The sequence below is a fragment of the Protopterus annectens genome, chromosome 8.part0 (genome assembly GCF_019279795.1).
Source record: "Protopterus annectens isolate FY-2018-M chromosome 8.part0, PAN1.0, whole genome shotgun sequence".
NCBI classification, from domain to species: Eukaryota; Metazoa; Chordata; order Ceratodontiformes; family Protopteridae; genus Protopterus; species Protopterus annectens.
The window spans coordinates 438,558,708-438,586,107 of NC_056741.1; the positions used below are offsets into that span (position 1 = coordinate 438,558,708).

Consider the following 27,400-nt stretch of genomic DNA (forward strand, 5'->3'; position numbering starts at 1 on the left):
GATACCAATGAAGCTCATTAATAAGCTGTCCATACTGGGTGTGCCACTGGCTCTTTGCAATTGGGTCTTGGATTTTTTAACAGGCAGACAACAGTCAGTGTCAGGCTAGTGAATAATATCTCTAAAACAATAATAATAAATAAAGGAACTCCACAAGGCTGTGTGCTGAGTCCAGTGCTGTACACACTTTTCACTTATGATTGTGTTGTTTCACAGCATGACATCAGTATTGTCAAATCTGCGGATGATACAACAGTCATTGGTTTGATCTTTGGGGCCAAACATTTGGAATTAGAATCAGCGGAGAGACTGCAGTGTTTGCAGGCCAAGGGCCCTGGGTACAGCAGAAGACACTAGTTCAGGTACACAGCCAGGATCAAGGGTTAGATGTTTTAAATGTAATCAGTGGGGCCATGTATCCTGCAGATGTCCATAGAAGCATGATGAGGAACAAAGGTGGGGGAGCCAGCAAGTGGGAATAACAGTATGCCAGTGTTAAGTTGTCTGGAGAGAACAGGGGTACTAAACTATCACCAGAACTTATATCCTTTCTTAGTGGATGGAAAATTGGCCACTGCTAAGAGGGGCACAGCCTCTGACATAATCATTGTGAATCCTGCAGTGGTTATAGAGAATCAGTACTTGCTTTGGCAGTCCAGTCCAGTTAGAGCTTTAGGAGGGGCCCCCATTCCAAATGCCTTTGGCCAGAGTTCACCTTGACTGGGAGGGTGGAAAAGGAAGCAAGTAAGTGGGTGTGTTTGAAAATATCCCTGCAGATGTCTTGATAGGGAATGATTTTGATAATGCAGGACCTTGTGTGTATGCATTTACATGCAGTCAGGTTTGGAGACAGGCATGTGAGTCTGGTAGCCTGGGAAGACCCTGAAAGACCCCACACCTGAAGTCAAGGCAGGTGAGGTCACTATTTCAGGGAGGGAGTTACCCTGTAGCTGTGAGACTGAAGGTGAGCCACAGCTGCTGGTAGGTACTGATGCTTCCTTGGACAGAGTGACTGCAAGGGCAGAGGTGAGTGGTAGTGCCCAGGCTGATAGTAAGGTACTGCTGTAAAAGGATACCAGACTTCTTATGGAAAGAAGCTGGGAAGAGTTACAACGATAGAGTTGAGATGGGCTCAGCTCTCGAACCCTACACTAAGAGGCTTGAGAGAAGTAGCTAGGGAGGCACCTGATCCTCAAGGAACAGGGGAGACTGTATACTGGAACAAAATGTTTCTGTATAGAGAATGGACCCCTAAGGGAATGCTAGAGGGTGAGGTAATATAGTAGTTGGTAGTGCCTAAAGCCTACCGTCTGGCACTTCTAGCCATAGCCCATGACATTCCTTTTACAGGATATATGGACATAAAGTATACCAAGAGATGTATTATGCAGAACTTTTATTGGCCTAGGATTGTAAGGGATGTAACAGGGTGATGCAGGACCCGTGAGCAGTGCCAAAAAGTAGGCAAGGCAGGGTACAAAGTCAAAGCACCCTTAATGCCTTTGCCTGTAATTGAAGAGCCATTTCAGAGGATAGGTATGAATATTGCGGGGCCTCTGAGTACCCCAAGTTCCACAGAGAAGAAGTATATATTGGTGCTAGTAGATTATGCTACTAGATACCCTGAGGGACTGGCTCTGTCCTCCACTGAGGCAGAGAAGGTGGCAGATGATTTGTTAGAGATATTCAGCAGGGTAGGTTTTCAGAGAAAAATACTGACTGGCAATGGTGCCAATTTCATGTCAGACCTGCTGGCTTGTCTGTGGGAGTGCTGTGGAGAGAAGCATCTAAAGACCACCCCCAGACTTATGGTCTTGTAGGCAAGTTACATTCTACACTAAAGATCATGCTACAGGCATTTGCAGACCAGTTTAAGAGATATTGAGAAATATTTGGAGCATTTCTCCCCGGGCCTCCGCTGAAAACAGGCTCTGTGGAACCTAGTCGGACATTCCCGGTCAACAAATGATAAATAAAAATAAATTTGTCCCATCTGCTGTTTGCATACAGAAAGCCACCCCAGGAATCCACAGGTTTTTCACCCTTTGAGTTGTTGTATGGGCATAGGGTGAGGGGGCCTTTAGATGATGAGTGGGAGGGTGAGTGTGAGTCCCACAAGAAATCTGTTGTGGCATATGTCCTAAACCTTAGGACAAGGCTTAGGCAGCTCATAAGCTTGGCTCAGGAGAGTCTGGCAGGAGCCCAACAGCAGAAAAATGTCTGGTATGACAAGATAGTTTGAGTCAGAGAGTATGCTGTGGCACAGTAGGTTATGGTTTTCATTCCTGTCAGACACAATAAGCTGCAGGCAGCTTGGGAGGGACCCCTCAAAGTGGTAAGGAAGGTCAGTGATGTTAACTACATCATAGAACTGCTAGGCAGGAGGCAGGGGCACAGATTGTACCATGTTAACATGATGAAGCCTTACCATGATAGGGAGGCCCTTGTGCTAAGTATTTGCAGTAGGAGGCAGGAGGAGTCTGAGGTGGATCTATGACTACATCAAGCCAGCCAGCAAAATGTCAATGTGTTAAGATGCAGTCTAGGGTTCCAGGCATATGATATGACAGTGCAGCACAGTAGTGGGGTCAGCAATGCCAATGCAGATGGGTTCTTAAGACAGAGCATGGATTAATGTGCTCCCAGGCAGGCTCATGTCCCTCAGACACCATTTCTCCAGGGTCACTTGATAAACTAGCTTGAGTTTTCAAAGGGGGGAGAGATTTGATGATATGAAGTATTGCCAGCTATACCATGAAAAGTAGGGGAGTGGATGTGTACATATACCAGCACAGCTATGTGGAGTTTTGTAGATAATTATATGTCATTTAGCTATCAGATTGATTTGTACAGATGCTTATGTTAAAATGTATTTGTAAAGCTGCTTGTATTAAAAATATACCACCAGTGTGTCCTGCTGGACAGAAAATAAATATACACCTGTATGTCAGACTGGTATTGTAACTGTGGAAATTAATACACTGTAACAGAGGATACTAGGAGATAAGAGGTTAATCTCAGTCTAGCTAACTTTGAAAAATAGTCTAGAATTAAATTACCTGGTAGGCCATAAAGATTGTTTCTTGCAGTTCTGATTGCAGCCAGAGACAAAATGTCTGTGAAAACAAGGACTAGGAATCCTTGTTGCACTGTCCATAACAGTGAAATAATTGATACCCTGGAAGGGTGGAAGTGTTGAACTGGTTTTATGACTTCCAGGTGCCATAACACATCTTAGCAAAGCTCTATCTGTGTGTATGGTAAGACATATGTGTGGCATTCTGGTACAGTTTCTAGTAAGGGAGTAGTATAAATACCAGAAGTCAGATGACCACATGTATGTCATGTCATTCTCTAATCCAAAACTGAAATTATATTTTAATACTAGATGAGACAGAGGTCTCAGGGCAACCTGGAGAGAGAGAGAGAGAGAAAAACCCAGACCCCAGACCGAGTGTGTGCCCTGTGTGCTCTTAAGAAAAATTGTGCTTGATGCAAAGAGCTGCATCTGGTAATACTGTGTGAATCTTTTGTTGTTCCAAGTGAATGTCCCTGTCCAGTGTCAGTGGTGAGGATTAAGACTCCTTGATTACTGGCCCAGAAAGGGGATGTTACAATACTGACTAGGAAATGGATCTCCAAAAAGAAACAGATGGTGGCCATTAGACGAAAAGTGGCAGTAGAGGAGCCAATGTATAGTAGAGTAAAATCATAGCTACTGATGGAATAAGTAGTAGATTATGTCATGGGAAAATCTGTAGCAATTAGGATTTGATATACAAAAAATGCAAGGTTATCTGCACTTAAGGAGGAACCTGCAATAAAGATACAACCTTAGTAGTGTGGTCCAGAACAGAACACAGGAGGAAATGGAATGGATGAAAGGTAATAATTAATGTAAAATGTATCATGCTATGGAGTGCCAAGGGGCAGCAGTGAAGGACAGTAAATACTGTATGACACAGTCAAAAGTAGAATGTAAAAAGATGCACAGTATATTTTTCTTTAATGCAGAGTGCTGTTTATGCTGCATCTGGAATAGCATGTGTAATATTTGAGGTCATACAGGATCATCAAAGCTGATTAAAAGCATGTAACAGAGTTATCAGCATAGAGTAAGAAATGGAAGACCTAAGTCAGTTATGTGGAACAGAGCAATGGAGCCCTGACTGCAGCCCATATGACCAAGGAATTGATTAGTGAGCAGGTCACTTAGACTTGAGAGATAAGAGTGAGTAGTTGATTCTAGCTCACCTGTGCTGTGGGAAATGAGGCATTATGATCTGCAGCACCAGGGACATCAGACAGAGGACAGGCCACTTCAACATACCATACACATGGTACTGACAAGCTGCATTTATCACTGTAACTATTAAAAAATAGCTGTAGAAGCACATACATGTACAGGCCCAGCACTGCAGTCTCTTCTGTGCCACAGCATACATCAGGCTGCTACAGGGTGAGGTGGTTACATCTAAACTGAGAAACATTGCAATTGTGATTGCCTAGCATACAGCTTTTAGAAAAGAGGACCTAAGGGTTTGCAGATGTTTGAAAACAAAAAAAAAAATGAGCAAACAATAAGGAATTTAATGTTCTGCAAAATTAGGCATGTTGTACATGTATGCAGCTGGGAGAGTATGAAAGGAGGATATGATGTGTGTTGACCCCATTATTTGAAGGTAAGTAGGGGGGACATACTTGAACAAAAGTGACAAAAGGGAGAAGGGAACATGCTTCACAATTTAACGGGAAACAGTTCCAACTAGATCTTCAGGAAACAGTGGATCACGTAGGGCATTGTGCACTACCGAAGGAGATCATACAACAAATCTTTAAAGCATTATTCCAAGCTGTCTTTAATTAGCATGGAAAATGATGGTATACTTGTGTTTGGACAACCAAACAGCAGCAAGATGCAAAGTTTGTATGAATCTTATAGTCATGTGCCTTCTTCCATCAGCATCTTTGTATGTTCATGCATTATATTATTTTCCATCCATTTTCCCTGTACTGTGATTGCCTTTAAGTGTCAACAGCTGCCAGATAACTGTTGCATGTAAATGGTTATGTCATGTCCTGTTACAAATCACTGAATAGATTGGTACATATGAACAACCTAGTCTAGTCTCATCACTATATTATTATTACCATAGCAACACTGGTTATTATGCATCCAAACAACAACAATGTTGTAGTTCACAACTGAAATTACAGTGTGCAAAGACTAAAATGTAGAACAGCTGTTGCATGGGGTTGTCATATTACACAGTTATTCTAAAACATCACTTATGTTCTATCAGTAGCTTTGCATTAAAGTTGTTGACATGTGCAGTATTTGTCAGTGGTAATTTACCTTTGCAAACATCGGCAGCTCGTTTTCTATAAGTTTTTTCGCCTCACATGTGGATAGCAAATCTCTGTCTCCTTCAATTTTGGCATATTTGTTGTAAACACTTATCAAAGTCCTCATGGTGTTCTCTGTTGGTGTTATCTCCTCCTCATGTTGTTTTTGTGATTTAGACATCCTGTACAAATAATTTAAAAGACAGTGAGATGCAAATTATCTTCAATAAAAGATGTGGAAAGGTACTAGGTAGGAAAAATTCCTGTTGCTGTTTTGTATACATCTGTTAATTCTGGGTTACTTCATGCATTGTGCAGACTTTTTTGAAGCGGTTATTAAACACACACACACACACACACACACACACACACACACACACACACACACACACACACACACACACACAGACACACCCTGTGACCCTCTAGCCATAAGCCATGGATGCATTGAACTGTGCCTATAATCAAGAGATAAGGAATACTTCAGCCATGTGAAACATTAGGAATGTTTATAGGTAACCATTTGAAATGCTGGGACCTGCTAAAGCAAGTTCTGAAACATGAAGACTGAATGGATGAAAAGCAGACTTACATATACTAAGTCTAAGAGGGCCATTTTCTGGAATATTCCCTTTTTCCCAAGGTATAGCAATCTCGGAGTTGGTATACATAAGTTGGGGATGCTTCTTTAAAAATAGAATGTAAAAGAGAAGAGCGATCTTCAACATTTGCTCTTTTCCTGGATTTTCAGACTTTTTAATCTGGCTTGTCAGCCCTCTGTATTTCAAATATCAATATTTCAGTAAGGAGGCATGTTTATCTGATGCTCTGACATACAGAAGAAAAGCAACACCATTATAGAGGAACATAAATTCCATCAAAGGTAACAAGACAAGATAAGAGTTATTGAAGCCAATTGAAATTATGTTTTTTGGTGTGTAGTTGAATCAGAGGAGTTAAGGCTATTTCTATATGGTAGTAGTGCCAAAGAGGAAATTTGCACTTTTTGTAACAGATAGAGGATTAGGTGATATAAGAGGGTGCAGTGGTCAGTGTGCTGGTTTATTAACTTCATGAAGTCAGAGTTCTATTAAGAGCTTCTGCATCTAATGACTTCACAGGTCAAGTGGTAGCAATACAAGTGGCAAGAATGTACTTTTACAGTGAGTTACAGCGCTAATATTTTATGCTGTTTTAACTCTGCATCAGTTTTAAAAATTATCCTGTATATTTGTGAGTCTCACCAATGGAAAGCATGCTTAAGCAGGGTTATATAACTACAAACAATCTTCTCATGTCACTATTAAAAATAAACACTCTCATCAGACACACCTGCATGGATTCAAAGTGTATTATCTGGCATGGCTTAGTGGTAAAATCACTTGGTCTATGGTGTGCAGGGTCCTGGGCTTGAGCCTTGCAGTGGCTGTCAATTTTTTATGGCTGACAAAGTTCGCAGATGACTGCAAACTGGGGGCCATAATTGAATCTCCAGCTGACACAAGCATCCTCCTCCAAAAGGGTCTCACAGAGATGGATGCTTGGTGCCAGAGCCACGGCCTCAAGCTAAATGCTAAAAAGTGCATAGTCATCCCCTTTGGGAAAAACAAGGTGCCCACAAATTACCACATAGGTGGTAATCCATTGGCACGGAAGAAGTAATTAGAGATTTGGGGACCAACGTAGATAGTAATCTCTCCTTTGATAATCACGTTGCCAAAGTGATTAGAAAGACCTTCTATATAGCCCACCTTATCACGAAAGGGTTCGCATCTAGATCAAGAGAGGTCATTGTGCCCCTCTACTCGTCACTCATGAGGCCCATAATTGAATACAATGCCCCTTTTGGGATGTACCTTACCCGACACCTGCAGCAACTGGAGAGACCCCAAAAGTACCTCACCAAGAAGATCATGGGCTACAAACAGATGTCCTATGCAGCTCGACTAAAGAAACTCCAGCTCTACTCAGTTGCTTACCGCCTACTCAGAGGCGATCTATGCCTGACGTACAAAACCATGTCAAACCTAGAATTAATGGACATGCTCCACCTCAAAAAATCCAAGTCCCTTAGAGCTACACGCTCCAGGGACCTAAACCTCAGCACAAAAATAAATAGGACATGCTGGAGGGACAGATTCATTTCCCAGGGGCTCCCCTCACTCTGGAATAGAATCCCAATTCATGTTAGACATAGCCCCTCGCTGACCCTCTTCAAATGAAATCTGGATGCGTGGATAGGAAATCGCAAATTCTCCCCTGGGATCTCTTCTGTGTCCCTGCTAGACAGAGGCACAATAAACTAATCTTAAAAGGGTACCTTCTGTGACCTACTTTACAGAGGCACAGTAGGCTAATCTAATAGGGAGGCGGAAGCCAAATACACTCTGGCTAGGCTTATAAATGCCTTAGGGCAGATAGCCTAGTATCTACCTATGAACCTATGAACCTATTATTAGTAAAATTAGATTTAGAGGTAGTTCCTTGGCATGCAGTCTAGGTGACCATTGAGGAGCCTAGCCCAATTCCCCAGCTGCCCCAAAGCACTCTTTGTTTAAGTGACATGCTTAAGGCCACACTGCTTACAAATGAAGGCTGTGAGAATCAAACCCTGTACCACAAGAAGCAGCTCATAGCCTTAATCCTCTGTGCTAACTGACAATCTTTAAAAATACTGCTTAGACGTACAATCCCCTCACAGGTGCTATAATCAAACTAGAAATAGACTTCCCAGATGACTGAGGTGAGGGTGGTACACAGAGTGAGAATCAAATCAACGCATATTGTTACACAAAGTCCAGAAGGCAAACCCTTAAAGGCTTGAACTACATCTACCACACATTCTCTAAACACCACAAAAATACTTCTCTGGTAAATCATGGACTTCCAGTCAAGTTGTTTCAGTCAGTTAAAGCTTGGTTAAACAACAGACTAATGAAAATGAGATATAAACTGGATTATACTAGTATAATGGAGCAAAAAAAAAAATGCTCTATTATGCCTAACATTCAACATTTCACAACAGTGATATAGCTCCTGATGGTCTTTTGTAAAGGCTACAGAAAGGTGGAATGGAAGCACATGCTGAGCATAGAATAATTATCTTTGTAAACTTGGACTTCATCAAAAAGGCAGTAAAGTACATTTTCTCAGTTGTACTTGAAATTGTCTAATAATTGTACTATTCAGAGGATATGTTATATGATTTTTTTAGTATGTTAATGTAAACTTCCCTATGTAAACATTCATGCTTATGTAATATTACATCATTCACACCATTAAGACTTGAATATTATCTACGTACTGACTATTGCAAACACTACTCTTAGAGCATGTACACTTGTAAATATTCAAGCTTTGTACTATCTCAAAATTTTCTCGTCCTGTATTATTGTTAAAGTTTCTCACGTACTGTATTATTGTAAAGTTTTTGAGCTTTTTTAGGGTGATGTTAGAGCTTTTCTCCCCAAACCTCCACTGAAAATGTGATTTTTTTGTATCCAGTCAGACTTCCATGGTAAACAAAAGTGAAAGTAATAAAAATAAATAAAATCTACTTTACAATGTATATAACAGGTGTCTTACTGTCACTGCATTACAAAGTATCATCCTAGTATTAAGTTGACAGTTTTGTCTGAATATCTCTTTTTTCTTTTCTTCTTTTTTTTTCTTGCATTTATCTTCAGTTTTCAAGTGGTTTTGTTCAGTGTGTTAGATTTCTAAAGGCCAGTAGTGATTCTACTATGTCAAGGAATACAATGCCACTGTTTCGGGGAGGTAGATATTATTGGCTAAAGCCATAGTTTTTTCTTATTGGTTCTTTTTGCTTTCTCTTCTCATTTTAACTGCACTGGGCACTGCCTGTTTCTTATCTTTTCTAAAGGCTGTGGAGAGCTGCTATACACACGTGCTAAAATGTGGATATTTGGCTTTTTATACTGAAATTTCATCAAAAAAGCAGGAAAGTATGTGTTTTCACTTGCACTTGAAATTATCTAGTAACTTCTGTTGTTTAAAGGGTGTTGTAGACCAATTTTATATATTTTTGTTTACAGTCAGTTTGGTTAAACGTTGTTTTACTGTATGTGTAATAGTTGCCCGACTGTCACTGTATTATAAACTATCAATCCAGTATCCAACTGTTTTCCTGTGGATCTTCCATTTTAAACTTGCCTGCAGTTTTTCAGCTAGTTTTAGTCAGGGTTTTAGATTGCTAAAGGCTGGCAGTCATTATTCATTGGCAGTGAATATATGACTGCTGTTTCTGAGAGGCAGCATTACTGGCTAAGGCTCTAACAGGTTTTCTATTGGTTCATTTGTTTTTTCATCTCAGTTTAATAGTGCTAGGTACCATTCTGCAAAGTACCACACAGTACTGTAATCAACAGATGTACGTACATTTCAATTTCCTTTTTCTATGAGCCTTACATATTAAACAACTAAAAAAGTAACATTTAAACTGTGCATATAAACCAGTTAGGGTGGGTTATTACTACATACTGTTTTTGTGTTTCATTTAAATTCTACTACTAAATTCTACTATTAAATGAAATTAATATAAATCACTATTACATTTTGCTGTTAAATTAAATTACTATTAAATTCTTAGAACCGACTCCAGTTTTAATCTTTGTATGATGTTTCCTCTTTATTCAGTTTTAACGTAGTCCAGTATTTGTGTACATAATGCGTTTAAACTTTGCTATACTGTACATCTACAATTTCTTATAGTTTTCATCTCTGGGCCTCTACTGAAAATGGGCATTGCATCCTGTCAGACTTTCACGGTAAACAAAGGCAACTAAATAAAAAAATACATGCATTTAAATAATTATAGTAATAACAGCAGTTTTAGTACTAAGTACAACATACTTCATTTAATTTATATTACAATTATATTTATGTTTTATTTATTACATTTGATAAAAGGGTAGGTGGGCTAGTCCTTACACACTTTTCAGTCACAATCTGGACTCACAGGGCAACAATTGTAATAATACTTTGAAACAGAACAGTGGTATAAACAGCAAGATATTTAAGAACCTCTAAGATGGCAAACGAATGCCAACTTAAACATGTTACAAACATATGCCAATTAAAACAAGTTACAAAACATATAGAAATGTAGATTCTCATATTCTCAGAATTTGGAATATAAGAAGACATTGCAACATAGACTATACAAACATAGCATGAAACTACTACGGCCATAATATTTACAATGTGCATATGTAAGAAACTGTTTTGCATTTTATGATAGCAGACAGAGATAGAATGGCAACATTTTTATTTACACAGCATACCATGATGTGACTAGAGCTTTAGTAGAGGCTTTACCATGACAGTTGCTACCCTTTAGTTTAGTTTCTTACTCACTTGATGTGATATATGCTTTGACTACCCTTTATCTGTGTTACAGAAGCATGATGTATCTGTAACTGTTCTCTGTCAGACGTTTGAAGTCCACACTTTTGAAATGCATAATCAGGGTAACATAATATAGAAGATCAAAACGCCAAAGCCAGCAATGTCTTAAAATGTTAAATACTAAATATGCCCACCAGTGTAAACTCAGGGGCAAGTGCTAACATGAGTCCTACAGGCGAGGCAAGTCTAAAAGTTCAACATTGTGGTCTTTGGAGTTTTAGTATTCTATATTATGACACAGTGATTATGCATTTCAGGATTGTGGGCTTCAACGCTGTGAAAGGCAACCATCTTTAACAGCTCTATTTTAGTATATTTTTAAGGCTGTCTAGTTTGCCTTCTTGTCTCTTTTCAGATAATAGATGATTCTGTACTGTCAGGGTCAATTTAGAGAAGACTTATTCACCAGTTGTGATTTTGAATCTAGGTCTAAGAATATGGTGTCAGAGGTACCATCTCTTAGGGAATAAGTTTGTGGTCTGATTTGCGATTTGGACTTCAGTGGTGAGCAGTGTGTTTGACTGACAATTTTGTAAATTAGGCATGAAAAAATACATGCTGCCCTTTCACTGATTTGTAGCCATTTGTAGTGTTCCAACAGGAGGCAATGATGGGTTCTTTGGTCAGCAAGAAGAATGAATCTGCATATTTTGTTGACTGCTGTTTGTAGTTTTTGAGTACCTGTACTAGAGTGGAATGTTATTAAAGGAAGTCCATATTTCAAGTTTCTGTATTAATACATTTTTCTCTAAGGCTTTATGGGTTATTGAAGTTAACAGATTGGAGATTTTGCAGTAGATTTGAGTTGGGTAAGGGTTTAGGTAATGGTGGTGTCAATGCATTTACTAAAGAAAAGAGTGGTGTCTAGGGTATGTCCTAGATGTTTTAGTTCCAAACTAATTAGAGGATATTTCCATTTAGGTCATTATGTACATGTGGGGATTTTTTGTTAACTTTTTTTTTTTTTGCTTTTCTTTTGTTCTAAGATCATAGTGCTGTATTTCAGGGTGCTAATGAGTATTCTGTTTTCGAAAGTCATCAGCATACATGATAAGGTCTGAGGTCTGTGGTGATGTTGTTATTAAAGAGAAAGAGAATAGCAATGGACAAAGAACAAAACCATGAGGAACCCCTGTATTAAGGATCCCTTGAGTAGAAAGAAGGGAGGTAGGATATACTTGGAATGATCTATCCTATTGATAGCTTTTTAACTATCCTATTGCCAGGTTCCTGAAATACAATTTACTACGTTTGAAGAGAAGGAGGTTGTGGTTCAGTTTCACATACCCTAGTTATGTCTATGAAGACCCGCCTGATAGTTTAGATTCATTCATGTTACTGTAGATAATGTCTGTGGCACTATATATGACAATGTTTTTGCTAAAGGGTTTTCTGAAGCCCTGTTGGGCATTACACAGAAAACGTATATGATCGAGTAGGCTGCCAGTGTGTAGGGCTGAGATGAAAGAGCCTGAGTGGCCTGTGAGGAGCTAATGGAAAGTAGGGAAGAATGGAAGGTGGGACTTGTCTGGTTATTTCATGTATTGTATCTATTATGAAGTTTTTGTACTCATTTACAAAGTTGTGGACATTGTCTGTTTCCTAAGTGGAGACAGACTGGTTAGATTATGTAACTGATCCATTCAAATGTTTGTTTAGTCTCAGACCAAAACTGTTTGGGGCTTTTAGCAAACATAGTTTGCCTCTGTCTGACAAATGCTCCTTTGGCCAAAACAGCTTAGTTATAGTTACTATAAATAAGGAACTATTCATCAAAATGTTACTAATTAATTATTTTAAAATATTATAAATATAACAGCAGTTTTAGTGCTAAACACAACAGCAGTATTACGCAAGATAATGATGCAGCAAGTACTTAGCTGACAAATCCTACTCTCACGTGAGTAACGTTATTAACTTAACTGTTCCAGCTAGTTAAGAGTTTTCATCTCTGGGCCTCTACTGAAAATGGGCATTGCATCCTGTCAGACTTTCACAGTAAACAAAGGCAACTAAATAAAAAAATACATGCATTTAAATAATTATAGTAATAACAGCAGTTTTAGTACTAAGTACAACATACTTCATTTAATTTATATTAAAATTATATTTATGTTTTATTTATTACATTTGATAAAAGGGTAGGTGGGCTAGTCCTTACACACTTTTCAGTCACAATCTGGACTCACAGGGCAACAATTGTAATAATACTTTGAAACAGAACAGTGGTATAAACAGCAAGATATTTAAGAACTTCTAAGATGGCAAACGAATGCCAACTTAAACATGTTACAAACATATGCCAATTAAAACAAGTTACAAAACATATAGAAATGTAGATTCTCATATTCTCAGAATTTGGAATATAAGAAGACATTGCAACATAGACTATACAAACATAGCATGAAACTACTACGGCCATAATATTTACAATGTGCATATGTAAGAAACTGTTTTGCATTTTATGATAGCAGACAGAGATAGAATGGCAACATTTTTATTTACACAGCATACCATCATGTGACTAGAGCTTTAGTAGAGGCTTTACCATGACAGTTGCTACCCTTTAGTTTAGTTTCTTCCTCACTTGATGTGATATATGCTTTGACTACCCTTTATCTGTGTTACAGAAGCATGATGTATCTGTAACTGTTCTCTGTCAGACGTTTGAAGTCCACACTTTTGAAATGCATAATCAGGGTAACATAATATAGAAGATCAAAACGCCAAAGCCAGCAATGTCTTAAAATGTTAAATACTAAATATGCCCACCAGTGTAAACTCAGGGGCAAGTGCTAACATGAGTCCTACAGGCGAGGCAAGTCTAAAAGTTCAACATTGTGGTCTTTGGAGTTTTAGTATTCTATATTATGACACAGTGATTATGCATTTCAGGATTGTGGGCTTCAACGCTGTGAAAGGCAACCATCTTTAACAGCTCTATTTTAGTATATTTTTAAGGCTGTCTAGTTTGCCTTCTTGTCTCTTTTCAGATAATAGATGATTCTGTACTGTCAGGGTCAATTTAGAGAAGACTTATTCACTAGTTGTGATTTTGAATCTAGGTCTAAGAATATGGTGTCAGAGGTACCATCTCTTAGGGAATAAGTTTGTGGTCTGATTTGCGATTTGGACTTCAGTGGTGAGCAGTGTGTTTGACTGACAATTTTGTAAATTAGGCATGAAAAAATACATGCTGCCCTTTCACTGATTTGTAGCCATTTGTAGTGTTCCAACAGGTGGCAATGATGGGTTCTTTGGTCAGCAAGAAGAATGAATCTGCATATTTTGTTGATTGCTGTTTGTAGTTTTTGAGTGCCTGTACTAGAGTGGAATGTTATTAAAGGAAGTCCATATTTCAAGTTTCTGTATTAATACATTTTTCTCTAAGGCTTTATGGGTTATTGAAGTTAACAGATTGGAGATTTTGCAGTAGATTTGAGTTGGGTAAGGGTTTAGGTAATGGTGGTGTCAATGCATTTACTAAAGAAAAGAGTGGTGTCTAGGGTATGTCCTAGATGTTTTAGTTCCAAACTAATTAGAGGATATTTCCATTTAGGTCATTATGTACATGTGGGGATTTTTTGTTAACTTTTTTTTTTTTTGCTTTTCTTTTGTTCTAAGATCATAGTGCTGTATTTCAGGGTGCTAATGAGTATTCTGTTTTCGAAAGTCATCAGCATACATGATAAGGTCTGAGGTCTGTGGTGACGTTGTTATTAAAGAGAAAGAGAATAGCAATGGACAAAGAACAAAACCATGAGGAACCCCTGTATTGAGGATCCCTTGAGTAGAAAGAAGGGAGGTAGGATATACTTGGAATGATCTATCCTATTGATAGCTTTTTAACTATCCTATTGCCAGGTTCCTGAAATACAATTTACTACGTTTGAAGAGAAGGTGGTTGTGGTTCAGTTTCACATACCCTAGTTATGTCTATGAAGACCCGCCTGATAGTTTAGATTCATTCATGTTACTGTAGATAATGTCTGTGGCACTATATATGACAATGTTTTTGCTAAAGGGTTTTCTGAAGCCCTGTTGGGCATTACACAGAAAACGTATATGATCGAGTAGGCTGCCAGTGTGTAGGGCTGAGATGAAAGAGCCTGAGTGGCCTGTGAGGAGCTAATGGAAAGTAGGGAAGAATGGAAGGTGGGACTTGTCTGGTTATTTCATGTATTGTATCTATTATGAAGTTTTTGTACTCATTTACAAAGTTGTGGACATTGTCTGTTTCCTAAGTGGAGACAGACTGGTTAGATTATGTAACTGATCCATTCAAATGTTTGTTTAGTCTCAGACCAAAACTGTTTGGGGCTTTTAGCAAACATAGTTTGCCTCTGTCTGACAAATGCTCCTTTGGCCAAAACAGCTTAGTTATAGTTACTATAAATAAGGAACTATTCATCAAAATGTTACTAATTAATTATTTTAAAATATTATAAATATGACAGCAGTTTTAGTGCTAAACACAACAGCAGTAGTATTACGCAAGATAATGATGCAGCAAGTACTTGGCTGACAAATCCTACTCTCACGTGAGTAACGTTATTAACTTAACTGTTCCAGCTAGTTCAAAACTAAATGAGAAATGTGAGAGCAAAAGTGTATGGTGGTCCACAAACAAACTATATAATAAAAGAAAAAAAAATGTATTAAATGTACATCAAAAACTAAAATAGATCAAATCAAGGATAACAACATTTATTTTTTATTGAACATTTGTTTACCAGAAAAGTCTGACTGGGACAGAGCCCATTTTCAGCGGAGATTCAGGGCGAAACATTCTAGATGTGTCTTTGCAATATGGGAGGAAACCGGAGCACCCGGAGGAAACTCACATGAATGCAAGGTGGACATGCAGACTCTGCACAGTAGGTACCCCAGATGGGAATGGAACTGGAGAACCTCTTGCTGTGAGTTGACAATGCTAACTGCTGCATCACTGTGTCATCCCAACATCAAAAGGTTTTCAAACATGCCATCATTAAAACAAAGGCATCCCAGGAACTGAAAATAAGACCAGACACTAAAGACAAATACAAATTCTTTAGTTACATCAGCAGCCTACGTTGCTCAGAGCTCATTCAGAATGGAAAATCTTATTTAGATTCAGTGGCTATTGCTAAAATACTAGCAAATCAATTCAGTGTAAAGTTCTGTCCATGGCAACTGTACAAACTGCACATATCCCTGAAAGTCTCCCATCCTCAACTATCACCAAAGAACATTACTAAAGGCATTTTCTAAAATAAAAAATACATCCCCCACAGGTCCTGATAATGTATCTTTCTGCCTAATAGACAACACTAAACAAGCATTAGCAGACCCACACTGTAATCTATTCAGCCTGATCTTAGCAGATGACTTTGTCTCCCAGCTATGGTTCTTAGCAGTGGTGATGCCATTTCACAATGGTGGCCCCACTACTGACCCTTAAATTACAGACTCATCAGTCTGACTTGTTTTATATGCAAAACCATCCTCCTCCATATTTTTGAGGATTTTTTTTGTTTGTTTTGTTTTTATGATCTGGGATCCTTGGGTGTGATTCCCCCACACTATAACCCCATGCTTCTGGTATAGGAAGATCATTTCTTTTTCAAGCTGGTGTTATTTTTCACTCTCCTTTGTTTTCCGTTGTTGCATCTTTTCAGCTGCTTCAAGTTCAATGTGCTTAATTTCCATTGCTAGTCTCTGTACTGCCATCCTGGGATGGAATGGACTGTCCTTGTTTCACTATGCACCAGCTGCCACCATCTCCTCACTTTATAAATTTACCTGCTGCACTCATCTTTCTTTGCCAGCTGAGATACTGAGATGTTAGCAAATTTGTCGACAGAGCTCATTTTCTCCAATTTCTAAATTGCTAAACTAAGCAGACTAGAAAATAAAATAACTGTTCTGCACAACCCAACCTCTGTATATCCCAACCAAATACGGAGACATGCTGTAACCACTGCCTCTAAACTCTAAAGTGATAGAAATAAAGAGCAAGTAAGTCTATTATGATGCTTGATCTACAAAATACAGATGTTTCTTGAAAAAAAGGGAATTGCCGTCCATAGTATGGGCTTCCATCCTCAACACCCAAATTAAACTGCTTAATACAGAGCCTCATCATTCTCTCTGTGAACCTCACTCAAAATATTTTCACACACACACATATCCCAGGGGTGATTTACAGATTTCTTGGTAGTACTGCCACCACTCTGAAACAAGTCAGAGATATCCAATTACTATTGCTCTTATATCGCTAGTTAATATCTCTTTCACTGCTAATCGACCAAAGCAGTGTTGTATGTATGTGCACTCAGTTTACTAGCCCACAGTATAAACAACGGATGCCCTCTTCATAGATAAACAACAGAACATACATGCACATACAATAAATAAATACCAGCCACAAGAGCTTAAAAGTAAATAAATTAATTTTACTTAGGTACTAATGAAAATAGTGCAGTTGCAGAGCAAACTATATGTGTGTGGACACACAATAACAACTGAAGGAAAATGAAATAAATATATATAGGATGCATACAGAAAAATTTAAATTCCAGATGTCTAAATTCCCATATTAGTTTATTACAAGCATACGGTCTCTAAAAATAAACAGCTAACTTGAGTGACAGGTTCACATACAAGAAAAGCATCATCGATAACAAAAACTACATTTTCGACTGCTATAACATAAAGTTATAAAGCACTGTCCTTCTCAAGTTCCAGTAACTATGATATTATGTTGCCAGCATAACAATCACCGAAGTTTGTCAAAGCACATCAGTTTTCCTTGAATTGAATCCCTTTGATGCCTTTAAATAAAATGTTTTAGCAATTACATTCCACTGAACCTTCTTTGTTATATTGAAGAAGGTGCCCTCATGTCTAGTGAAGCAGCACATCTCCCTGACCTTTGACATCTAGACAAACCAAATGTTTCATTTTTACTATGACAATACACACTACAATAACTATGACATCAGGAAAAGTGTCTCATTCTTGCTATGAACACACACACACACACACACACACACACACACACACACACACACACACACACACGCACACACGCACACACGCACACACACACACACACACACACACATTGCGGATAAACATGACAGGAAAGAAACATAAAACAAAGGAAAAAGAAAAACTACACTGTCTGGCATCATTGTAATAACCTCCTTTAGCCTGACATTACTCCTGGTTTCACAACATCAGTATATGTATACTGTCTTTTGATGGTGTGCAAAAGTGGCCCCCATGAATTGTAACATTGCAGAACTTATCTTTGAATCACTCTGTCATGTTATCTAATTTCTGGAAAAAAACTCTCATGAAACATACATGTTCAGTTTGCATTAGCAACACCCCAGTATTGTTATGTTTGCCCACCTACCCTTTTATATTGCACTTTCACTGTAGTCCTACACAACAGAGCTTTCTTACTGTTGTAGCTACACAGAGGTCTTTGAATCACTCCTTCATAACCCACTGATCAATCTTGTTTGAAACAAGACAGCACTGTCCATTATGTGTTTCTAAATCCTTTCCAGTATTTTATGAAAGAGGTAGAGTTTTGTGGGTACCTATTAAATGATCGAAGATGCATTCTTTCGAATGCATCTTGATCGAACTTAAAAGCATGAAAAGGCAAAATAGCGAAACGGCATATAAGCAAATTCTTTCTCTGGGAAAGAAATCGCTTGGCTGCTTCCATTACTTTGCCATTTTCATGACTGTAGTGCAATCTCGGAGTCGGTATATTCAAGTAGGGGGGGTGTGGGGGCACTGCCCCCCCCATATCGAGGGTGTGGAAAGCCCCCCACTTTATGTAATGTTTTAACATTTTTTTTGTTTGTTTTGTTTTGTGGAACAGCGATATTTTTCCCTTTGAAAAAAGGTCATTGTTCTAAGCATTCGAGATTGTAAGCTTTCACTTAATGGGTTCGAAAAATCATTATTCACTTTTTTAAGCGTTCAATGATTTAACATAGACCCGAGTTTTGTCATAGAAATCATTCATTATTTTTGAATCCGTTTAAAATGTATACATATACATCCGAGATTGTAAGCTTTCACTTACATGGGTTCGAAAAATCATTATTCACTTTTTAAGCGTTCGATGATTTAACATAGACCCGAGTTTTGTCATAGAAATCATTCATTATTTTTGAATCCGTTTAAAATGTATACATATACATCCGAGATTGTAAGCTTTCACTTACATGGGTTCGAAAAATCATTATTCACTTTTTAAGCGTTCGATGATTTAACATAGACCCGAGTTTTGTCATAGAAATCATTCATTATTTTTGAATCCGTTTAAAATGTATACATATACATGTGTAATTTATTGAGTATGCACTTGTATTTTTTATTAAATAAGTTTGTTAACCAGAGTAGTGGAATAACACAGCAGGAGTCACTTCAATCAGAGCCCAGATAGAAATAATTACACACACATGACAAAAAATAGGAACAATATGCATAAACAAACAATTAGCTAGATGAATTGCAAAGTACCTTTGAGTATAAGTAAGTATAACTAACAGACAGACTAGAATGAAACATTTAGTACACCATTGAACTGCTGCTATTATACCAATGAATTACCAACTGTTAACTAAAGTTGCACAGGTTAAGGCAGACAGAGACTTGAATGTAGTTCCTATGCAAAAGTAGTGTGTGCATAAGACTGAAGCTGAAGTAGTGCAGAGTTATGTAATAATATCGAATAAAACTCTCCATGTGTCCAAATGGGTCCCAAACGTTAAGTCCACAGGAAAAAACAAAATGGGGACTCAACCATCTAAAAGTTTTATTAATAGCAGAAACAAATACATAAAAGCAGCAGAGCTTTTGAGTTAGAAACAAATCTTTTTCAATGCTAAAGCAAAGTAACAGTTCTGCTAACATTCAATTTATATTAACAGCCAGCACCTTCTAAGCAGTCATGTGATCAATAAACAATTAACTAATTTACATACAATACATTAAAAAAATCTTCATGTATAAACAACGCAACAAGCTCAGTAGAAAACACACAGAATTCATAGGAATTCTCTTTTACATTTCGAACTAGGTTTAATACTAGTTTTAACATTTAATCCAGGTAGTTTATTCACCCTGAAGTAATTGATCCACCTGTATTCTGTTACTTTAGTTTTAGTAGCTATGTCTCCAGCTCTTAGGTTAACACGTATCTTCTGTATAACCCTAAATTTAAATATATGATCTTTTCCCATAGTAGTAATAGGTTTACATAATGCATTACTATGAATGTCTCTCCTTATTTAAGATGCATGTGATCATATTTCTTTCTTTTAATTTTTGATTAGGTTTACCAATGTAAAAATGTTTACACTTGACACAATTCACCAGGTAGATAATGTTCTCTGTAGAACATGTAGTAAATTCAGTAAAATTAACAATTTGTTAAGTAATAGGTGGCGTAAAGGTAGTCTCAACGTTATACTACTACAATAAGAACAATTATGACATGGAATAGATCCCTTAGTATTAAATTTGGGTATCTGAAGGTTCTCAAATACCACATCTTTATAGCATAGCTGTAGTTTTAAGTTTCTCTCCTTACTAAAAGTAAAAGATGGGTTATCCTTATTATTTTCTTTATCTCAGGGTTAGATTGCAATATTCCCCAGTTCTTACATATTACATTTTTAATCAATGAGCTATGTCTATTATATTTCATAATATATGTAATAGAATTATCAGTATCATTTCTCCTCATGGGCACATTCCTTTTATCTGAGAACAGTGGTTTGGCAAAGGTGTCGCTTTCTTCAAGTATAGTTTGCTTGGTCTTATCTATAAGTGAATTATCATAGCCCCTTGCTTGGAAGTCCCTAGACATATCAGATAATTCTGATAAAATATATTTAGTATTAGTATTAAGCCTACTAGCGCTGGTAAAGTTTCTCTTTGTCACACTTCCATAGACCTACCTAGGGTGCATGATATCATAGTGCATGAATCTAGTGGTTTGGATATTCTTTCTATGCATGGTAGTATCAATATTACCCTCATTATGTAATAGAGTTTTGTAAAAAAATAAATTTCCTTATCAGAATATTTCAAATCAAAAATAAGAAAATCTATCATATGTTGTAGTTCTGCAACAAATATTTTCAGTTCATTATCATTACCTGTCCAGATCAAAAAAATATCATCAACAAAATTGTATTTATTTATTTATTGACATTTGTTAACCGGGTTAGTCCAGCTGGGCTTTTGGCCCATTTTCAGTGGAGACCCGAAGAAAAAAGCTCCAAGAAATACAGTAGCATGATACAATAAGCTATTGTGTTATACATTGTTGAATAAAAAAATATATAGTACTGAAATATTCAAATAACTGACTTATACAGACATTACAATATTGAAGGCATATATGGTAGCACACAGTTATCTTATCTGGTGGGGTGTAAGATATAGAGGAGGAGAAATAAAAAAATAACAAGATGGAGTTATTTACATATATACAGTTAGTAACACTAGAGCTATTTTTAGGGTAAACAAACAAAAAGAACGCCTTGGACCACGGTCTTCTCCTCTATAGTATCAAACACCAAAATCACAGAGCGCCAGTGAAATTAACGCTTTTATTCACCAAGAAAAAATAAAATACATGCGTTTTCGTCCTACATACAGGACTTCATCAGACAACCATTTTTGACTTGAAAAGCCCTTTAAATAATCTCTAAGTCACCTGTTTAATTGTTAATCCAATGAAATACATCTCCTTCCATTCAAACTATCAAATCTCCCTTTACATCTCATGAATATTAATGCCTACTCTCTGAAAGTGTCTTGTGCTAAACTTGATCATTCCACTTCATTTATTTATATAAATAATTTAAATTAAAATAAAATAAATATGATAAACATTCATAAATAATTTACTAATAAATTACTGTAAAACATCTCATTAATAATATCTTAAATAAGTTAGTTTAAAAACTCGGGTATGTGAAAACTATGTATTTATTTCTTGTGTGTGTGTGTCAATGAAGATTTCCTTAAACCTATGTTTCATATGTATTCTACCCCCATCTGGTGTTCATTTTAAAGAATTACATGCTTGAGTTTATCAAATGTTATTAGCCTTTAATTTCAACAGAGAAGAAATTGATATAAAATCATTCATTCCTGGTTTATTTCCTGCATCGAGGTTGACCTGCCACCAAAGCTCCCTACTTTCTAATATTTCTTCCCACAGGCCCCCTCTAATATCTGGTTTAACTTGATTTTATATCAATTTCTTCTCTGTTGAAATTAAAGGCTAATAACATTTGATAAACTCAAGCATGTAATTCTTTAAAATGAACACCAGATGGGGGTAGAATACATATGAAACATAGGTTTAAGGAAATCTTCATTGACACACACATACAAGAAATAAATACATAGTTTTCACATACCCGAGTTTTTAAACTAACTTATTTAAGATATTATTAATGAGATGTTTTACAGTAATTTATTAGTAAATTATTTATGAATGTTTATCATATTTATTTTATTTTAATTTAAATTATTTATATAAATAAATGAAGTGGAATGATCAAGTTTAGCACACGACACTTTCAGAGAGTAGGCATTAATATTCATGAGATGTAAAGGGAGATTTGTTAGTTTGAATGGAAGGAGATGTATTTCATTGGATTAACAATTAAACAGGTGACTTAGAGATTATTTAAAGGGCTTTTCAAGTCAAAAATGGTTGTCTGATGAAGTCCTGTATGTAGGACGAAAACGCATGTATTTTATTTTTTCTTGGTGAATAAAAGCGTTAATTTCACTGGCGCTCTGTGATTTTGGTGTTTGATACTATAGAGGAGAAGACCGTGGTCCAAGGCGTTCTTTTTGTTTGTTTATTGGAGTTTTAGAACTGCCGTTCTGCTGAATTACTATTTTTAGGGTACCTAAAAGTATAGAGAGGTATTTAGGAGTAGAGGAATTTCTGATGTTCAGACGTGTATATGTGAGTAGGGAAAAGAAGGTAAGGTGTACTTAGATGTAGTAGAGGGGAGGTTAACAGTACATATAGTAGAGATGTAATAAGCAATAAAGATATGAGGTTTAAGGTAATTGAGGTGGGAGAGCTAAGATAGGAGAGGGTGGGTTAGGTTGGGGTTATGCAGGCACAAATTCTGGAGCTAAGTAGATGGAGTTTGAGCTTTTCTTTAAAGTGGGCTGGGTGAATAGTGGAACATATGTCTGCAGGAAGTTTGTTCCAAGCTTGGACTGTAGAGCATTTATATAAGAGTTTGCCTACAGATTTCTTTGGTTGGAAGGATTGAAGCAATTGTAGGCTGGAGGTGCGGAGGGTACGAGCAGGTTTATAGGAAGAGATGAAAGTTGAAAGAGCAGGACAAGATGCAGGCTTATAGTGAATAGAGTAAACCATTTGAAGTTGTGAAAACAGCAGTAAGTGAGGGAATTCAAGCCAGTTAAGGGATGTAAGGGCTGTGCAGTGGTGTGTTTTGTATGGAGAGTTTGTGATGAATCTTGCAATCTTATGGCAGGTTTGCTGAAGTTTATGTAAAGTTGTGGATTGAATGGTAGTAAACACTGGGGCAGCATAAAGGAGTAATGGGAGGAGAAAAGCTTGGGCTAGGGTGAGCCTGGCATTTGGAGTTAGGTATCTTTTATTTCAATAGAGTAAGCCTAGTTTCTGGTTGGTCTTTTTTATATAGTGCAGGTGATGTAGGTTAAATTTAAGTTCATCATCGATAGTGACTCCGAGAAGTCTAGAATGAGCATCAGGTTTAATAAGAGTATTGTTTGAGGAACTAATTGAGAAGGATGTTTTAAGGTGGGAGAGTGAGCGGAGGAGGAATAATAGGAGTTTAGTCTTTTTGGGGTTGAGGATTAATAGGTTATCTGTTAGCCACTGTTCAGTAGATAGAAAAGATTGCTGAGTAAGGGAATGAAGATCAGAGATGTTGTTAGAGATAGAGATGAGGGTAGAATCATCAGCGTATTGTATAAGGGAGGATAGCTTACATGAAGTGTGAAGGTCGTTGGTGAAAATATTAAACAGGAGGGGTCCTAGGATGGAGCCCTGAGGATCCCCTGTTGGAACAGGTAGGAAGGGAGAAGTTGAGGAGAGCCATCTAACAGATTGTTGTCTGGCAGACAAGTGGCTAGAAAACCAGGAAATGGTGGAGGGTGACAGGCTGAGGTTGGTGAGTTTGGATAAAAGTAGAGGGTGGGAAACTGTGTCAAAGGCTTTAGATAGGTCTAAGAGCAGGCAAGAAATGAGTTTATTGTTGTCGAGGGCCTCAGCAATGGTGTGGGTGAAAGTTAGGAGGGCAGTAGCTGTGCTGTGTCTGGGATGGAAGCCATGTTGGTTTGGAGTGAGAAGGTTATGTTGGAGTAGGAGTTTGAGAACTTGAGTATGAATGCACTTTTCAAGAATTTTAGAGAGGAGGAATAAGATGGCGATAGGCCGGTAATTGGATAGGTCTGTGGAATTTCCACCTTTGTTTAAGGGAATGGTATAGAAAGATTTCCACAGGGTAGGCATGGTGGATTCCTGGATATAATTGTTAATGATAATAGATATTGGGAATGCTATTGAATCAGCTGCTAATTTTAGGAAAGCAGGAGGTAAGTTGTCAGGGGAGGGGGAGCAGGGTTTTAGCTTTAGAAGAAGAGCTCGGATGAATGATGTGGAGATAGGTTGAAAGGAGAAAGAATTGTCAGGTAAGTTGAGAGGGGTAGGTGGATGAGTAGTGTTGCTGCAAGATGATAAAAGAGTCTGTACAGTATTGATAAAGTGAGTATTTAGTAGTGGAGCTGTTTCTTGGTCAGATGTATTAGGGTAGGGAGAGGGAGTAGAGGGGTGACCAGGAGAGAAAATGTTGTTAATGGCTGACCACAATTTCTGAGGGTTTGATTTGCTGTTTATTAGATCAGAGTTAAAGAAAGACCTTTTGTCTAGGTTGATTTGTTTTTGGTTAGATTTATGAGTTGTCTGTATTTTTGGAGGAGGGGTGGTAGCTTGGATTTCATCCGTGCTTTCCATGCCTTGTCTCTTTGGAGCATAAGAGATCTAGTATCTTTACAGAGCCATGTGGCATAGTTGGCCTTTACTCTAACCTTTCTGGAGGGAACAGGGGAATTAAGGGTGTTTAAGACTATGTTATTGAAGCTGGATACAGCATCATTTAGGGGGATGTTAGTCAGAATAAAACAGTTGATGGAGGATAACATGGAGTTGAATTCTGTAGTGTTAAAGTTTGTGAGTTTACAGCACTGTCTGAATGGGTTTGATTTATTTGGTGGGGAGGTATATCTAAAAATAGAGGTAGGTAGGTGGTCACTGAGGTGATCTGGAAGTGTAGTGGTTTGGTAATATAGGTTAGGGGAGTTGGTTAGTATCCAGTCAATTATGGAGCTGGATAATGAGCTTTTATGGATTCTAGTGGGAGAGGTTATAAGTTGGTGGAAACCATGCAGATTGATGTTATTTTGAGGGGAGTCAGTTCTGAGTTCGGTCCAGTCAAGGTTAGTGTCACCTAGAATGAGGGTTTCGTAGGGTATGTTTTGGGTGAACCAGGAACGGATTTTCTCTAAGGTGGATAAGTTATTTCCTGGGGGAATTGAGGAAATTGCAATTTTCTTGTGAGGATTAAGATGGTAGTTAGTGATGAGAAGTTCAGCTGGGTGAAAATCAGGGATAGGTGAGGGGAAGGGAAAGAGCTTTAGGTTGTTTGAGTGAAGGATGGCAACAACGTCCCCTTTTTTAGATAGTCTGTCTAAACGATAGATATTGTAGCCTGGTGGGAGGATTTCATTATTTGTAATATGTGGCTTAAGCCAGGTTTCAGAGAGACATAGTATGTGGGGAGTTTTTTGGGCAATCCAAGCATGAAGCTCAGAGATTTTATTGGTTAGACTTTGTATGTTTAGAGAGTATATGGATAGGTATTTAGGTGGAGTTGGGTTGGGTATGGTAGATGGGGCAGAGGAGTTGGGAAGGTTTGGGGATGTGAGAGAATAGGGGGTAGTATGGTTTAGTGTGGAGGTAGAGGAGAGTGGGGCTGTGTAATTAGTTCTAGAGTGGGTGGGACCAGAGTTGAGGTGGATGTCACCTAAGGTGAGTAGGTTATTATTAGGTACTGTGACTAGGAATGTAGATTGGTGTATCTTGAACAGTTTGGACTTAGGTTTATAGGTTGAGGGGGTAACAGCTGGGGAGGTTGAACAGCGTTGGGGAGATATCAAAGTTGGATGGAATAAAATAGGTGTTTGATGTGTATATGGTATGGGAGGATGTAGTGTATGATAGATGGGGGGGAAGGTGGGAGTGGTATGAGGTTTGAGTGGTTAGGAGAAAGAGGAGTAGGGAGGTAGGGAGAAAATGTATGTGATACTTCAAATACTGATTTTTATAAATGGATGTCTGACCATCGGTATAGATATATTTCTCTTCCTAATTAGCAAGAACTAAGTTTGCAAAAGTATTAGCAAATGGGGTGCCCATAGCAACCTCCAGTTGCTGATGAAAAAACTTCTATAAAAACATTGTTATTCAAAACAGTATCAAGCATTCTACATAATAATTCAGTCCTGATTCCTGTAAATTTTCTATGAGTACATAGAAATTCCCTTGATTGTATTCCATATTCATTTGGAATTACGGTAAACAATGACTTGATGTCTAAAGTCACAAAAGCAAAATTACCATGGTGGTAGGTGGTATACCATCGATAAAGAGAACTAAGAAAATCATTGGTGTCTCTAATATAACTTTTGCTGGCTTGTAAAAAACAGCATAATTGGTTTTCTAAATACTTAGACATAGCTGTGGTGAGCCATCTACTACCAGAAACTATAGGTCTCATAGGTGGAATATTTGCATTCATGTGAATTTTGGGTAGCCCATAGATAACAGGGATAACTGGTTCAGCTATATAGAGATAATTATGGGTTTCTGGTATAATGGAGCCTTCCATAAGTAAGTCATACAACTGAGCTTTAACATCATTGACCTGGGTCTTATCAGCCTTCTTAAAAGTATTACAGTCAGACAGTAACTCATATATCCAACGGTATTACTGTTCCTTATCCATGATTACAGTTTTACCACCTCTATCTGCTTGCTTTATTATAATATTATTAGTAGTAGTGTAAAGACTCTGCAAAGTTTCTCTGTCTTCTAATATCAGATTATATTTGTCACAATAATTTATCAAAAGGATTTCATAAAACTCATCCTCACACATTGTAAAAAGCTTTTATAACAGTATATAGAGGAATAAATGTGTTTTTTTCTTTTTAATTGACCATTACTATTTGTCTCATTTTTATGTAACATTTTTAATTCAATATTCCTTAACAGCAATCTTAATTTAGTTAAAGAGTCACTAATATTGCCTGTAATAGAAGGAATATATGTCAATCCTTTATCTAAAAGTTTCGATTCATTATAAGAAAGTGGATATTTAGAAAGATTTTGTACGGTAAAACAGACAACGATTTTATCAATACCTTGCTTCTGATTGCTGGCCCTTCCGGTATAGAGGTCTGCGGTCCCATCTGTGTCTGCAGGGGTTGTATCCTTCTCTTTCATTCTTTTTCTTCCTGGAAA

General features: G+C 37.5%; 1 protein-coding gene across 1 annotated transcript in view; it reads right to left on the reverse strand.

The window, feature by feature from the left end:
• LOC122808858 (protein S100-A6-like) overlaps nucleotides 1-27,400 on the reverse strand; it is a 117,188-nt gene that overhangs the window by 65,475 nt on the left and 24,313 nt on the right. The window contains exon 2 of the mRNA XM_044079956.1: nucleotides 5,357-5,528. Coding sequence (XP_043935891.1) covers nucleotides 5,357-5,527 — 171 coding nt within the window. The 5' untranslated portion in view covers nucleotide 5,528. The remainder of the gene's footprint in view (nucleotides 1-5,356; nucleotides 5,529-27,400) is intronic.